The sequence below is a fragment of the Acanthaster planci genome, linkage group LG10 (genome assembly GCF_054643075.1).
Source record: "Acanthaster planci isolate LZ-2023a linkage group LG10, COTS_SCS, whole genome shotgun sequence".
Classification (NCBI taxonomy): Eukaryota; Metazoa; Echinodermata; class Asteroidea; order Valvatida; family Acanthasteridae; genus Acanthaster; species Acanthaster planci.
Window position 1 is genome coordinate 14,457,927 of NC_141786.1, and position 17,315 is coordinate 14,475,241.

The 17,315-nt window shown below is 38.4% G+C and overlaps 2 protein-coding genes across 14 annotated transcripts in view; one reads left to right on the top strand and one right to left on the bottom strand.

Moving 5' to 3' along the window:
• LOC110982055 (roundabout homolog 1-like) overlaps positions 1–12,783 on the top strand; it is a 219,460-nt gene extending 206,677 nt beyond the window's left edge. For all 12 annotated transcript variants that reach the window (XM_087141844.1, XM_087141849.1, XM_087141847.1 and 9 more), the window contains 5 exons: positions 2,270–2,887; positions 4,533–4,640; positions 5,726–5,908; positions 8,127–8,249; positions 9,796–12,783. In XM_087141844.1, coding sequence (XP_086997970.1) covers positions 2,270–2,887; positions 4,533–4,640; positions 5,726–5,908; positions 8,127–8,249; positions 9,796–10,010 — 1,247 coding nt within the window. In that variant the 3' untranslated portion in view covers positions 10,011–12,783. The remainder of the gene's footprint in view (positions 1–2,269; positions 2,888–4,532; positions 4,641–5,725; positions 5,909–8,126; positions 8,250–9,795) is intronic.
• Positions 12,784–12,806: 23 nt separating this feature from the next.
• The window catches only part of LOC110982037 (uncharacterized), a 29,140-nt gene continuing 24,631 nt past the window's right edge, over positions 12,807–17,315 (bottom strand). For both annotated transcript variants that reach the window (XM_022240170.2, XM_087141864.1), the window contains 8 exons: positions 17,113–17,143; positions 16,701–16,988; positions 16,037–16,140; positions 15,577–15,741; positions 14,941–15,160; positions 14,515–14,679; positions 14,141–14,250; positions 12,807–13,956 (listed from right to left, as the gene is read on the bottom strand). In XM_022240170.2, the coding sequence (XP_022095862.2) occupies positions 13,792–13,956; positions 14,141–14,250; positions 14,515–14,679; positions 14,941–15,160; positions 15,577–15,741; positions 16,037–16,140; positions 16,701–16,988; positions 17,113–17,143 (1,248 nt within the window). In that variant the 3' untranslated portion in view covers positions 12,807–13,791. The remainder of the gene's footprint in view (positions 13,957–14,140; positions 14,251–14,514; positions 14,680–14,940; positions 15,161–15,576; positions 15,742–16,036; positions 16,141–16,700; positions 16,989–17,112; positions 17,144–17,315) is intronic.

Below are 17,315 nucleotides of genomic sequence, written 5' to 3' on the forward strand. Positions count from 1 at the left end.
TACAGGTTTATTTTAGGTGAGTTACAGGTTTGTTTTAAATGAGTTACTGATTTGTTTTAGGTGAGTTGCTGGTTTGTTTTCTTGATTTACTGTTACAAATGTGTACAATTCTGCATACTCAGGTGCATTTAAATCCGTATCTACATGCGTTTGGTCTGGATGTGCTTCAGGATACTTATATTCACAATATTGTGTTATTATGGGGGCCTGTGACCCAGTGGATAGAGTTTGTAACTTCAGATCAAATCCAGCTGGTGGCAGCATGTTGTGATCTTGGGCAAGTCACTTTACCCCTATGTGCCTCTCTCCACCCAGGAGTAGGGTACCTGTGACCGAGGGCAGATACAGTTACTATGTTCCGCTTTTTACACCTGATATGGCAGCATGGGGCTAGTTTACTTCCCAAGGACCTGATGATCTCAGGAATGTACAGATGTTGTGAACCTAGTGTGCAGGGATAATGATCATATTGACCCGCTCTGCAAAAATGAGTTACAAGTCATTGATACCACTTTTGGGTCATTCCATAAATTTTGGGTCTGACGTGTCATTTATGTGTCCCTGTTAAACCCAATACGTATACTATGACACTGAAATTGATTTCATACTATTTTTATTTGTTTGGCAGGTAATTCGCAGTAATTATTCAATCTTTGAAATTAAAGAATGAGTTCTAGGAATTAAAAGATCATACTTCAGTAGGGCTGAGTCAATTCTAATAATTCACTATTTGAATATTCGATCTTCAATTTGATCAAATATCCGAATATTTGGTCATACCGACCGGCAGATTGTTGATGAAGAAACCATATACAAAATCAGTTGCAATAACACACACTTGTACATTGTGATCAATATAATAGCTTCTCACATCTAGGAGTATCTCCAGCCATGATTTATCAAGATTTAAGAGACGAACAACACTTATAGGCCTGTCGAAAATTTCTATTTCTTTTAAATTGTTTAATGAATAATTGACTTTTTAAATCGTTGTAAGATTTCTGAAGCTTTTCATTTGAATCTGCTTGAAATTAGCCTCCAAAGTGCAATTTTTCTCATTTAAAACAAAAGAACATTTTCCCTTATTTTTCATGAATTTTGCATTCGAATATTCAATTTCAAAAAATAATATTCGACAATTGATCGAATATTCGGATATTCGGCACAGCCCTATACTTAAGATAGAACAAGGACGGCAAAAAATTTGACCCAAATTTATAGAATGGCCCATATGAATTTAAATTTGTCTTAGATTGAGGAATTTGAGCTCTCTGTTTTGATGTGTTGCACAGCTTCGTATGATGAAAATGGACGTTGTGTAGATGTTGAAGATTCCTATTGCATAAGCACTGTGCAAGATACTTTCAAATGCTCAAAAGCAGCTGTGGCGACATGACTCATTTTTGCAGACCAATGCCTTTGAATTACAGACCCTCTGTGCATTCTTATTGCTTTGATGTCATAATTTTATTAGACCTTCTTAGTACTTTTGAAGCCAATAGTTAAGTCCCAGTCACAGGCTCATTACTGCTGTATTTGCATTCTCGATCAGCTTCTATGGTGGGCAAGAATTCCATTGTGTTTAATATCCAGAGCATTATGGGGGAAGTTGTGTAATAGATGTCAGAGCATGTGCACATCAAGATGCGTCAATTTCCCCTTGATTATGTACATAAATCTCTGGAAATCAATGCACATATCTGTGGGAACAACAGAAACCAAATCATCCAAATGTTACGTAGTCCAAAGTTTAGATTTATGTAGAGATGCACTCTCAAGAGAGAGGCAAATCCAACAGACCGTACCACTGTTGATCAATCAAGGAAAAGATAAGGCTATTTTCATCCTCATGGGATTTCAAAAGCAGCAGGATATTTCCACCTCACTAGCACTTGGGACTAATCAAAAAAAGTCAAACCAATAACATATAGCACCTTCAATGATAAACAAGAACTTTGCCATATACATGTATTTTATTTTCACCCTCTGAGAACTTGCACATGTAAGGTGTGATCCAAAGATAAAATTTAATAGATGCTCATGTCTCTGAATTTTTGGTTTGTTATTGCATCTGGGAAGAACTTATGCATATGCAAACTGAAACTTACTCAAAAGTGTCGAGACTCAAGACTGACATTCATGCTGAAAGTAACATTGGTTTTAAGTGTTGAGTTTGACATTTATTCAGGATTCCTTTTTACTATCTTGTGTACTATTTGTGCATATGAAGGAGAACTTTTGACTAATGTGTGTCTTTCCTTCCTTGCAGGAGATCGCGCTAGCAGAAAAAAGCACCACAGAAGTGGTTCCAACCAACCAGCTCGCAACTGGACAGAGTTACTACCCCCTCCCCCAGAACAACCTCCTACAGACATCGATTCACCCACAGAAATAACCTGTCCTGCCCCAACTTGCTCTCATGCACACCCCAATCTACATATGGATTCCCACTGCTGTCCCATGATGCATCAGTCCACAGACAAAGCACCCCTACCACCTGTAAGACAACACCATTCAATGACTCCAGCTTCGTATCAGCATGATGTGCACCACACCTACCCAGGAGGAGTACCATGTGAGAGTCACTCTTCACATAGGCCGCTGCCTACAAACTCTTTGCCTAACAAGTTAGGCAGCAATAGGAGTGGGACCCCCACATCTCGAATGCAGCAGCCCCATAGTGAAGTGTCTGACAGGCCCTCAGATCCTGATCACTCACAACGGGGGGTGCCTTACCTAGCTTCCAAGCGGCTCTTTGAGGATCCTAGGCATGAGCAACTTGGCAAGGAGTTGTTGGAGTTTAATGATGATATGTCACAGAGTGAGATACTATCGGATAATGATTATGCACCCATGTCCCCCGTGGGAACGCAGTCCAAGCAAATAGGTAGGCGTGACATTGGGACTTCCCTTTCTTTATGTTAATTTTGTAATGTTCTTTCATGACAGTAGTAACCGTACTCACATGGTCTTTATCAAATCACCTCATGCATGTCTAGTCATTCATAAGTGCAATACAAATCAGGTCTCAAACATTGAAACAGCAAGGACTGACAACCTTGTAGGTTTACCTTTGCCACAGTTGGACTCCATGTAGTCTGTTGCTTGAATTGACTCAGCATACATGTAGCTTATGACTGATATTGGATGACTTCATGACAAGGTGTAATACTGTGACATATGCAAAATGAACCTAAAGCACACTTGGAAAGGGACCTTTGTTTTTTCCCTCATTATGAGTGGACAATAGCTGTAACATTTTAAACATTCACATTTAAATATCTCATGCCTTTTTGGCCTACACTTGCAAAGAACTTTACAATGAAATGTGGACCAGTGACAAATTAAATAGCACTAGAAACAAGCTGGATGGGTTTTGTGTTTAGAATGGTCATGGTCATCAGAATGATGTGAATGTAAACAAAGGATGTTGAAAATCACATCCCAATTCCTTAAATTTACGTTTTTTTTTTCTTCAAAATTCAGATCCAGGATAATCTCTTCACTGTCTCCAAACCACATCCTAAGTTTTGTCTGCCCTAAACCCTCATTAATACTTATTTTCTCTCCAACTTCCCACCAATCAGACGATTAGACTTTTGTTAATTGGAAACAGCCTTGCAAGTTGAGGCATGCTCTGCCTGTTTTATTACAAACTGTAGGCCTAATTCCTTATTAAATGCAATAACAATACATTCTTGCAAAACTCACTTGTCTGGCTTCAAGAAGTCTTGCCCACACATTAAAAGTCTTGCATACCTTGTGATACTATTAATTTAAATTTAAGGAAGTCAAACTAACCCAGGGTAAAAAACTGTAGATAAAACTCTAAGAGGTAAAGACTCTGGAAAACCTTGTAGCACCTTGCAGTGCACTAGGTTGATGCCTGAAATCTCTTCTAAGGTTGAACCTGTGAGGCCTTTCTGTAACAGTACTTCTTTAAATCTATAAATCAATTTTTATAAAAATTCTTTGAAAGAAAGTGGACTTTTCAGTGTGCTGTCACAGGCTAGAATGACTACAGCCAGCTCTATCACTGCATGCACAAGGCCTTTTCCCTTTTCTTCAACTGCCTGTGTCTTCCCAGTTCTTGGCGTTCAACGCTTTTCAAACCCAGAGGCAAAACCAACTCTCTTTTGTGCATTGCACAGACATATATGTCCGGCTATATTCTGTAATGCCAGAAAATAAATATCTTGTGAGGTGATTTTAAGAAACATTCAATCGAAAGAGATGCTAATTTGGAGGGAATTGGGATGTGATTTGAACATCTAAGGCTGTAATTCACCTTCACATTTTGCCCATGTCTTTTCTTAATCCTAAATTACATCAAGTGCATTCCTAGTGCAATGAGTTAAAGGAAATTGCCATATTGCATATTTATCTTTTTAAAAGTTCACAGTTGTGAAAAGTGTTGGAAAGTGGGTCACTTCATTGAAATTTCATAACTGTGTATGCCAACTGCCACTAGGCCAGGTATTTGTCTCATACAATGAAATTTTCTAGTGCCACTCTGTGAATGTTTGATGTAGATATGGATGATCCCGTGTATCAGCCTCAGTCTCTCTGCCTATCAGAGATGGATCTGCCAATCAGAGATGAGCTGGAGACAGACTTGGAGACAGAGAGCAGCTGCACAGGTAAGTCAATTTTTTTTCCATGTTGCATTTGATTTCATCAAAACTTTTCATGAGCATAGACACACCATTAGCCTATTTAAGACATGGCAGACACCATGGGAGGGTGCTATTTGAAGTAGATCTTATTTCAAACAAACACTAAAGATTTTACCCAAACCAAATAGCGCCCTCCTATTTTGTCTGCGATACTTCAAATAGGCTTATGCTTTTCTTTTCTGTATTTTTAAATGAATTATTATGGTCATTAGTAGTTCACACCTTGATCGGTGAACCAGCACTTGTTGATGCATATAGTCTATTAACCACTTCGGACCGGGGCATTTTTCAACGTTGAGGATGCTGGGCCGGCATGACTATCATTTTTTCCGTTTTCAAAATCCTTCAACAATTCATCATTCCATTTAACAGTCGTTTATAGCTGCACGGAGTAATCTTCAGGCACTACTCTAAGTTGACATGTGACCTTCATTGATGCCCGAATATTTCAGCCAGGCCTGCAGCCTTGTAAACAGAGCCCAGATTGTGCGGTGTTATACAGCTGTCTTTTGTTCACGAACCTGGCTCAGTGCACTGCTGACCTCTTTTCAATAGGGGCCAGATTAGCATGCAGCGGTGCTCTGTGGCTCATCGCTGTGGTGGTGGAGAGCTTTTGTCCGCGGTGGTAATCCGCTTGCTCTAAATACCCCAAACCCTGGTATATGGTTTCAAAATAATGCTGGATTATCACCACTTTTGAGAGTGAAAAATGCTGGTCATGCCCAGCAGCCTGGTCTTTTGTTCGTGGAGTACGGTCTTTTGTTACAGGGCCCTGTTTCCTTTCTCCGAGTTCGGAGACCCCGGCCACACATATAAACCATACGGCTCCGATCCCGGAGTCCCCAGCTGGTAGTGGTTAAACACCTAGGGACATTTTTGGTATTCCACAGTAGAAATTGAGCATAATAAGCTCTAAGCAGGTTTTGGTATATTGCAATAGTAAAATATTCAAAAATTAGCAATTTAATAACTGTACATGGAGTAAAGCTAGCAAAGTGGTATAATTTTCTCAAGTTATAAAATGAACTGAATGTACCCATACTTTTCAGATGCAATGCTTGGTTCCTGGTCCTCCATGAATGGCAGCTCTAGTAGTGGTCGTCATAGCAGCGTCAGTGAGAGCTCAGAGGGCTCTTTTTTCACTGACGCTGATTTTGCTAGCGCAGTAGCAGCAGCCGCTCAGAATTCTGGGATGCAAGTCGTTGGCTCAACAGTCACTGATCCTAGAACAGGTAAGACGCCTTCAGAATTCTGGGATGCAAGTTGTTGGCTCAAGAGTCACTTATTTTAGAACATGTAAGACACCTTCAGACATCAAAACTTCAAAACAAAACAAAATTAACAAAAAAACCATTCCTTTTTCACCAACCTAGCTCGAGAACCTAACAAAGTGTGGATATTGGAATTTGATAAAAATTATCAACTGTCTTGGAGAATTGCTTATTAGGGTGTCAGAATTTATCGGTAAATTTTGCGCCATGGTATGAAATGATATTGGTAAATCATTATTGAACTTTGGTGAAACTACAGATCACATTACCTTTTGACATTGCTGATCATGTTTGTCTGACTGTGTTTGTCAATTTTACCACAAATTTAGCCTTAAGTTACCAGTGTCATTGAAATAGCTTGAGCCTACATGGACTGGGCTGCAACACTGCCATGTAGGCCTGTGATGTCATCATTACGTTTAACCATTTGTTGTAGTTTTCTAATAATGTTTATCACTTAACAGTACAATATACTAGGGCCATATTGAGTACCCAGTTACCCACAGCTTAACCACTGATTACGGTACCTTGTTTCAATTTGTCAATTTTATTACCCACAACATTTCTTACTTTCCGATAAATTGTTAGAAAAGTCTGAGAAAAATACGTTTTGAGTCACAGATGAATTTAGATCACAGATGAATTGACAAAAAGAACCAGTCACAATACACTGCGTATGCAATTCACTGTAAGCCAGCCGGCTTTGCCTTGCGCACTTTGATCTTCTCACGCCATGATTACTTATATGCACACTGCATAAATGAAACCAATCCTTAGCTGCAAGAAATCCTGGCTTTCAAGCTAGCCTGATTGCAACCAGGATCCCAATTGTAGCCCTCCAGCAGGCAGTTCAATCACTGACTCAGAGGCAGCCATATCATGTGACCACAGAAGGAAAGGTCATATGACTGCACATACTAGAGAAGCCCAAGTGAAAACATACCCCTACTATGCACTATGCATTGCACTGTTACAATAATAGATCAAACATGAAAGCTACGCCCCTCAAAGGTGCAGTGTTTATTGCTTGTTACCAAAAGAAAAGAAACTTTTAGGTAACAACATTAAATCTTAGAAAAACGATAATTCATGAGCAAAACTGTACACTTTATATAACAGGTTTTGCCCTTACCCAACGTATATATTAATAAACACTGTATGCTTAGTGCTTGTGACTTTTTTCGCAAGCTCTCGGACAAGCGCTGAGCATACAGTGTTTATTGATATATACGTTGGGTAAGGGCAAAAACCCATTATATAAATTAACATCTCCCCGATGCAAAAATACATCTTGAAAACTGTACACCATTAGAATTTACAAAGCAAAGGAAATAACTACAAAAATGCCTTCCTGTGAAGTGAGTTGCTTTTGCCTACGTATGCCATGCAAAGGCCTGGTATGACTACATGACCTGGTAAATTTTGTTAGCTTGAAATTCCGATAACTCGATTTTTAAGTTATTCCCTGAAGGTTCAAGCTGTCAAGATTATGTAGTATTTTATTTCCCATGCCCCTTAAGGGAATCGAGTATCTACCCATTAACTGCACACTGCTGCTCTATACCATAATCAATTCAGGTACGCATTGTTAGATATGTTTATTTTGCAACTGCTTTGTACAATGCCATTTTCTGCTATATGTACGCATGTACATTTAATCTTTGTTGATTCTCTGAATGGTCTTACGACAAATGAATATAAAATGAAAAGCTGTGCAGCATTCAAATATCAATGCTTAGATGGATTGCCCTTGAGCATAAAAAGCTGTGTTCAAGGTTGGGTTAACAAGCTGCATTCTGCTTGGATCATGTTCTGATTTCTTTGTAATTTTACTAAATGTTTTCCTTGTTTACTGGAGTCGTTGGTTAACTCTCTTTGCAGATTCAGAAGATGCATCATTACATTTTTGTTAACAAAACCCAAAGGAAAAGACTGGAAACAACTAGTTCTTGTCAGAACGACACAACTCAAGAATGAGATCAACTTCAATGTTATATGGCAAATCTTCCGTATTCTAAAGTCCAAAGGAGGAATTCCCAGTAAATCAAGACACATTGCAAAGAGAAATACACAGTGCTTAAACTTGTCCTCTGCAAACCCTAGAAATTGAAGGTAAAAATTGTAAAACTGTGGCTTTCTTGCCTATTCACTGAGAGCAATTATGTTTGATATCTTGCAGGGAAGAAGCACAATAGAAGGGGCATGGTTCCATCTAATGCCACTACTAATGGACATGGGCGGGACATCAGCAGTAGTGGACGTAGTGAGTCCCATGAACAGTCCCATAGACATGACAAACAAGGTAACATGCTGCCAAAGATATTCAATAAAAAGCCGCCAATGATGAATTGTAGGGCCTGCAACATTGGCTAGGAATGTAATTTCCCCGAAAGACTTTTTCCTACTCAAGATTTCTTTGCTTCTGATAACCTGCCACCATTTCCAGGGTGCTAGTTGTTTAGCTGATTTTTTTGATTTCTCATTGCAGTAATTTAGTTGAACTGGGGAACAGAGGTCAAACTCAACATTCATACAGTGTGGGGATAGTGGCTAGTGGTGACCCAGAATGCTTTGCATTTCCTTTCCTTGTAATGTGAAAATGAGATGAGCCTTCACCAGCGGTTGTGGAGAGGGGACTCGGACTGAATTTTAGGCATGTTTCAAAGGGCACTCTCTTGTTAAATCTGCAGAGCATGCTTTGTGAAGGGACAGCATATGAGTGAGTTATAGTGCATGACACCAACTGGAGTTACCTTTGAGAAGCAAAGTGTTCTGATGGCATTATGAACAAACTGAATTGATATTTACCTCACTAAGTGGTTTTTTTTATGTTTTGGACCTGTGCATTGTAACTTTTTCATAGAATCCTTGAACTATCTTTATGTGGGTTTTAACTTTTAATTAAGGCTGATGGACTCCTTTTGAAACTTTTTATATTGATGCAAATTTCTACCTTCAATAGCAGATGCTGCAGCTGCGTTACAGCTACTTAAGCTCAAACATGCCAAATTTTTATATTTGAAATTGGTAAATTTTTGTATCTTTTGTGATTCGCTGATGTGTGTATGGCAGTTAGCAGCCGAGAAACCCTTTCTTGCAGATTTTTACATGATAGAATTCCGGGTTCACATTTAAAACAGAAAACCCTTAAAATTGAACTGTGATTTACCGGAATAACATCACAGCATGCGATAAAGAAGTGCATTAAGAAATAAGAAAGTGGCAAAAAAATCTATGGACCCTGTAAGTGAATTTTTTTTGTAAATAACAAGCGCTCCTGTGATCTTTTATGGTAATACACAAGGTATTTATACCATAATTAGGATGAATACTGGGTAAAATATTCAATACACTGTTAATTTGAAGGTGGCTTATGTCAGTCAAGGTACATACTTGGTGGTACACTTCATTGTGAATTGCCAGAATGAGAATGGTTTCTTGCATAGACAGTTAATTCTGTGTACAAATGAGAAGGAAATTTGTCACATGACATTTATGGCAAAAGCCAGCCTTTGAATGTGATTGCATGTAGGGCCTATGCCTATGTGTATGTTCATTCATAGTTGGGCATGTATGTGAATCAGTCTTAAAATGTGGGGGGGGGGGTTCATCATAAATGGTTCGAAGCAGTACTTGTACGCTTTCCCTGCAAGATTTCAATAATGTTTCAGATTTTTTTAGCATTCTTGTTACTCTTGCAGAGTAAAAGTGGGTATGAACAGAGAGGACTCCTTGCACCCTACTAATGTGTCCAGAAAGATACATGTTCCTCCCAACCTCGTGATGGAGACTCTGCTTCAAGGGATGATTTATACATGCCAAGTTTCTTGTGCCTGCTTTGCTTTCAGGTGGAGTGAAGAGACTACCAGATAGTCAACGCAAACCACCCATAACATCTTACATGCATCCCACACTGCCCATCACAGCTAGACAACAGAGAGACAAAGGAAGCAAAGTCAATCCAGAGAAATTGGTCATTAAAGACACCAATGACTCTGGACTGACCGTCACAGCCAACCCAATGGCATTTGCCCACGAGAGAAAAGAAACTATGAAGGTATGAAATCATGGGTATCGAACCAAGTGCTCTGAACTCACCTGTGATTTTTCTATGAAATAATTACTTCGGGTTTGGTAATATACCAAATAAATATCTGCTGCTGTAATCAGTAAGTTCAGAGTACAGCAATCTGGAAGTCTATTAGTATGGACAAATCCATGTCAGCCCATGGCTGGAGCATAAAAAATTTAAAAGAAAAAAACGAAAAAAATTGTTTAAAGTTTGTCATGTGTTCTGATGAGTGTCACTGGGCATTCTTCAAAGGTTGTTGACTTAAAAGTATTCAGAGATTCTCAAAATCACAAGTGTAGAGCTATATTTTCTAAAAAGTGTAATTTGCGGAGAAGCCTTTGTATAATATGTAAGTTGTACGCCATACAGCAGGAAGCTAGCAGCGATGGGGGAGGGGCAGCCCATCAAGTGTGTGCAAAAAATCAAAGCATCACCAAAGATATTGCAAGAACTACATTGGTTGAAGGACTGGTGTAGAAGCCATGTTGCATGATAGCTGTGGATAATTGAAAAAAGCTTGGTTGGAAGCCAGTGAGATTTGTGGACATGTTCACAAAATGGATCAGATGTCTGCCGAGCTGTTTGTACATGTACATTGCAGACATCCCAGCATGCCTTTCATGACAACATTTGACAAGATTTGCCAAACATTTGCCCCATGAGTTTTTGTTTACCTGGACCCAAGGCTCAAATAACCGTTGAGTGCAGATATATGTACGTTGAGTGCAGATATATGTACGTTGAGTGCAGATATATGTACGTTGAGTGCAGATATATGTACGTTGAGTGCAGATATATGTACCCTTGGAACACAGCAAGAAATAAAAAAAAGAAATCAAGCATATAACTTGCTCACAGGGATCCCGCTACATGTATATATGAACAAATAGTCATGCAGTTCATTATATCTATTGGCAAAGTGACCATTCTCACTGCATCACACATGCTATGCAGTAGAGGAAGCATAGACAAACAGCAACTGGACTTGAAATGCTTCCAGACTAGAAATATTCAACTTTCAGACAAACAGCAACTGGACTTGAAATGCTTCCAGACTAGAAATATTCAACTCTCAGGCCAGAGTGTGCACAAAAGCATTTGTCAGTTGCGTGTGACTTGCTTGTGTTCCATTTTTGTAAGATGATGTGACCTCTAACCTCCAGCATGCAGCAATCACTGCATAACATGAAGACACATTAGTTGTGTATAATTCTGCTTTTTGCTTGGATTGTTAAGCTCCGTGCTGAAACCAATTCTAACCTTTTTAAAAATGAAACTGTGAATATGATAAATATCTGTTACTTGCCAATCAGTCTACCAATGTTGCAAATTAAATACTTCAGATTCTATTTTTGTGTTTTGAAGCAACTAGCACCCAGACAGAAAAAACAAACAGAAATTGTTCATGTATATCCTTGAAGCAGTTTGGTGATTGTGCACCTTCATTGTAGAATTAGATGTTTTAAACTTGAGGACCCAAGTGCTTGACAATAATTGGTCAATTTTTGGAGATAATAGGTGCCTCTGTCTCCATTTCATGACTGTCAACCATGCTAGATGCCCCTTACGAATGCTGCAGTTTCATGTCATTTATAACATCCAATAGAAAAGCATTATGAGCAGTTAGTGAAACCATTGAATTTTTGCACCACTGTTACCTGATGTCAGATCAGCATTCAGTGAACTTGAAAATTTGCACACAATTAATGTTTGTGTGGAGCAACTCATCTTCAACTTGCCAGTTAAGAGGCCAAGAACGCAAATGCCTTCAAACCAGTGAAATGAAAAAAAAAGCCATGATCAAGCTGTAATTATTGAAAGGCTGTAAATTCTGTACATGTTATGGTATGTAAGACAAAGCAATAACATGAATTGGATCAAGGAAACATGGTGTTGAAGTCATGTCAGTTCTTAAAGTTGTCTTTTCTCTCTATATGTTCTGTTTAGCACTCAGTAAATCAAAACAAAATCATGATAAGCATTAATTAGAACTGCTGACAAACACTTAATATCTAGAGAGCCAAATTCATCTGGACCAAACTACCAGGCTGTTTTACTGTAACAAGATAAGAAAACAAATTTACATCTCTATTAGAACATTAAACTACCAGGTACAAGTTAACAAAGCTTAAAGCATTTGACAGAGATTCACATGTTCATATAGTTAGAAAACATTGCTAAAATTGGAAAAAACTAGTTACAGACTCTAATCAAATCCGAGAGTCTATACATTTTAGGAAATAGAAATACATGGGCAAGTCAAAAGCCTTGACTAGTGTGTTTAATGGAACAGTTTAAGCATTGACATGAATGTAATAGAGCAAGGTCAGTGTTAAGTGGCATAGGGCAGTGCATGTCTAAATAACTGGAACAAGTGGGTGGATACGTACGGAGAATTTAGATGTGTAACTCATTTTGAACCGTTATGCAGTTTGTGTAACAACTTCCGCTTTGGCATAATTGGTATGTTTTTCCAAGTCAAATTTGTTGCACACTCGACACGCTGTTATGTTCGTGTAATGATTATTTGAAAATTATGTATCTGTTATATTGGTTTGAAAATGTACTTTTATTTTTACATGATATATACTGCTGTATTTTACCAATAGGCTTAATACTGTACAGTAGAAAAACCCAGTTTCAAAAATGCAGGCCACAAACAAGTACTTCATGTATAAGCTTTGTAAAAAGAATGTTTTGTAAACAATTTTTAACATGTAACTTGTAAGAAATAAAAGCATACTATGTACATGTGATTCCAAAATTGTTACCGTATTCTGTGTGTGAGTTTGAATGACCTGTAATTCCTGCACTTAACCAGGTGAAAGTGAGTGTGCTGAATGGACTGACAAACAGTCCGTGGCACCTTCAACCACCCTCCAGTTTTCTTCATGAGAACAATATTCAGGGCTATCTGCTTCAAGTAACAGATTTAGAGGTGGATAGTGCGTACACTTGTATCCCATTGCCTGTGTGGAATTGAATCATGATTATACATGCAGTGTGTAGCTTGAGCCATCCACTTATGAACTGGGCCCCTAATGGTACAGTACTGTATGGAAGATTTTTCTTTGAAAAAATTGACTGAATTGTGGAGACTTAACATGTAACAATCATTTCCATTTAATTATCCGTCTCATGATAAAGTTACAATTCCATTGCATTTCAACTTCTTTTAATCATGTCCATCGAGCCTTCATGTGAACCCCCATTTCAACTACAGTTTCACTATATCCAAACACAGTCACTTATTTTAACCCTTTGTCAAACAACATAGTAAGGCAAGTTGCCATATTGTTTGGGTCCTCGCAAAACTCATATGGTATCACAGATATCTCTTTCCAGGCAAAAGCCTGATTTCAGACTTTTCACTCTAAATGTTGGGCATATTTACAGGCCATAAAAAGGAATGTGTAGACAGGCCTCATACAAGAACCTAACTGGCATGCTTATAATGTGGGTGTGGTTCTTACAATTACAAAATGAAGGGTACAGTGCATGTACCTTGCCCTTCCCAGTTTGTTGTGAATGGGCCTCACAGCACCTGTGCAGACGCCCACTGAATAACATATCTCAATGAACAAAACTGTGTCTGATTTGGTTACATTTATTTTGATGCAATGCAACAAAGCACATACAAGTGCATGTACATATTTGATGACTGTAGTCTATTAAATTGATACTTTTGAATTCCATGTTAGTCTTGTCAAAAAACAAGAAGGTGTATTTGATGGACTGGGGAGATCATGTCTACAGAGACAATTTGACTTGGTTACATCCAGGTTGCACCTGCTTGGGAACTGTTGGGATACTTGGGCATGAAGTACATGTTTTTCCTCATACGTTTGATGCATTCTGGTGTTTGTGAAGCAGCTTTTAGTTTGTGGGTCAGAGGATCCCGAATCTCACCTCGTTGACATGCCACCCTGTTGGTAACCTGTTAACAAGCAAGCATGGTGGTCAAGACAGTTATGTGTTAACACATATCAGCAAAACTATCTGAATCTGACGGCTCATAACTCATGAGTGACAAGTTTTGGAGAATTCACTCTGAGAAAAATTACTCATTTATAATGGATTGGGCATTAATTAGTGGTACATGTCCCATGTTGACAGCCTACCTTATTCATGAGTACATCAAGGCTATCTTGTGCAGCCCACTTGATGAACACCTCACAAATTGCTTGAATAAACCAAGAACCAGCAACTTGACTACGAAGGGATATGTTACCTATGACGACAAGCATAGTTGCCAAATTCACTAAAAAGACACTTCATAAATCTTAAAAACAACTTAAGTATGGGTAAATGCAAGTTCTAGTCTGACACTAAATAAGACATTCAGAAGTTCCAGAAAGTAGGACTCCAAACAAGTGCTCAATATTTGATGTTCTGTTGATACTGTCATATGTTCACTGTTTTCTAACAGTCATTTCAGAGACTTGTTTCTGAATGCTATTCAACAAATTTTTCAATCAATTTATTTCTTGTATACCTTCTGTAGTTGCATAAGCAAAGAACATATCAGCATTGCCAGGCAGATCTTGAGCAAATGAATAGTCGGCTTGCAAGTTGGTTGTGATAATCTCTTCATCCGAATGATCTTCAGGCTCTAACTCGGTGACATCACTGTCAGCCTCAACAAGCTGTGTCCTGATATCTTGGGGGAAATTGAAATTGATCTATTAGCTGAAATACTGCTTAAATTAAAACTCTGCTAAGAACACAGCCTATGATCACAGGCTGTGTTTTTAACAGAGTTTCAGATTAAAAGAAGTAGAGATTTTTTCTGTTCTAGCTAATTTTATCCAAAGATAGAGCCAAACTTCTTGTCAAAATTGGTAGACATATTTGGTATCTCTATTTAGGAGCAGTGAAGTCTTTCTAGAAAAGGAAATCGGCACGTAGTCTTGGTTGTTACCTCCTCTGCAGGCTTGAATAAAAAACAGCTTTGGTTTGCCAAGTAGAACCGGGCAGCGATGACCCTCAAATAGAGAGTAAATGTCTCGCAGTTTAATGCAATTGTCATCCACTCCCGTGATGACACCAGTATTGCCGTGGCTCATAAGAACTACCAAAGCTGAGCAGAACTCAGTACCATCAAATCGACGGGCAAACCTAGCCAGGCTGTCCAGTGTATCCTGGTGAGAAAAAGGAACATTAATCATAATGCATCAACACCCTTCACTATGCATTACAGTGATCTTACTGGGTATAGTTCCAGTCCAAAGCATTGTTTATTGTGAATAAGGATGAAGGTTTTTCTCCATGCTCAAAACACTGGATACTGCCACTTAAGATCTGAATAGAAAGTCCAAATCTGAGGAATTCGGAGAGTTTTTACTCAATGGAAGTTTGTGCAGGGCTTCATCACATTTCACTATGCAATACACTGTACATTCAAAGTATATCAATGTGCTGAGACAAGGAATTTAATAAACAATTTTTCAACTTTTACATTTGTTAAACCTCTGAATATCTCTGTTTTTTACCTGAGATGGCCAGAGACAGAGTTGAAGCTAGTTGAAGTTGAAGCTAGCCATACTAATGTGCTTACCTTAGCTGTTAGATTAGTGTGCACTTGCAGCACATAGCCCAGTTCCTGTAGGACATGACATATGTTACCTAGGTCCACCCCTGAACCCTGCCTTCTCTTGCCATGGAAGTCACTGTTATTCAACACATAGGCCAATCCCTTGCTCTCTTTCCACATACAGTAGCTCTAAAAAGTGATAAGGGAAAAATTGTATTTTTAGACAGCAGTTGCTAGAACTCTTCTCTTCAAGCCCATAACCAATTATTCTTCACACCTTCACTTCTACAAGCAACCATTTTTGTAATGTATAGTCCATTTAATGGTTTATTTAACATATTTTATAGGCAATTCACAACTTAAAAGTTTTTGTTTTACAAGTTTTGGGGCCTTGGACAACATCCAGTTATGTTTTCTATTTACAAGTCTGGAAGTGATAGCGTCTTTGGTATGATTATTATACATCATGTAATTATATACTTACATTATTTGAGTCTAGTTGTGCTGCTGAAGGTTTAGCAGGGGGTATAATGTAGTCCTTGTAAGACCCCTCAGAATTGGGAATTACCTCAGTTAAAGCATCAACAACTTCAAAACAAATAGAGGAGAGCAAAGAACATTTGAACCAGAGCATATTAATAGATTCTGACAAAAGCGACCATGCTGTAAAACAATTTTTGTCATAGATTGTGACGTTGCTCCAGAAAATCTCCTTTTGTTCAGGCTGCACTTATCAAGAGGACCTCTCCACTTTACAGTTTTACTTTCTGGGTTTATCTTGGCAGTTAATTGTAATTATGTATCTGTACATATTCTCGATTGATAAATAATACAGAACTACTGTAATTCTATTTCAAATGTTAGCATTTATCCAGTCACTCATACCACTCTGCGTAATATTGTAAATAGCCTTGTGGAAGTAACTTACATTGGTCAACCATATCTAACACGATAGTTCACTGAGAACCAGTGAATACTTTTGTTTGAACAGAACCTTCCTTATTCATGATTTAATTAGTTTAGCATATGGGGTAATGATGTCTAACAGTAATAATTTATTGCAGTGGAGGTAGTTGATTTTGTCAATGTCAACATGTATCCTCCAAGTTAGTATACATGTATACATGTAATGTGATATAAGAGTTTACCTTTTCCCATGTTCTGCTGCATCTCTAGTGCTCCATAGAATTCATGGTACAGCTCCACTCGCTGCGACTTGATGACTTTATATAGCATTCTATCTACTGCCTTGGTCCTGCCCAGCATTTGCTGAGTTGCTTCAATCTCTTCCTGGTCACTGGCATCAAACAGATGGGCGCATCCTGCTAAGAGTGACGCTGGGTCTAATACCCCCCGCAAGTTGTTTGCTTGTTGTCTTAAGTCTTCCCGCCAAACCAGTATCTCAACACTGATACTGTTAGGTTTAAAACCATCCTCTACCAAGAAAAAAGGATAATCTTATTTCAGTAACTTTCTGGCCTAATTTGAAATTGTTCAGAATGTACCAACGTAAGGTGGAACTAAATTTGAAACAACTGACATAGAAATTTAAGGCCTTACCAGCTGTAATCTTGGATTCTTCGTCATTCACCTGGAGAGAAAATGATTTTCTGTCATGGTATGTGCATTGTATTCAGCCAACATTTTAGATGGACGTGAACACCAGAAATTATCCTTTATTAAATTTAAACCTCAACTTTAGTTTCTTTGAAGATGCCTTGAAAATCAAATCTTAGTTATTTCCTAGGTAAAAGGTCTGTGAT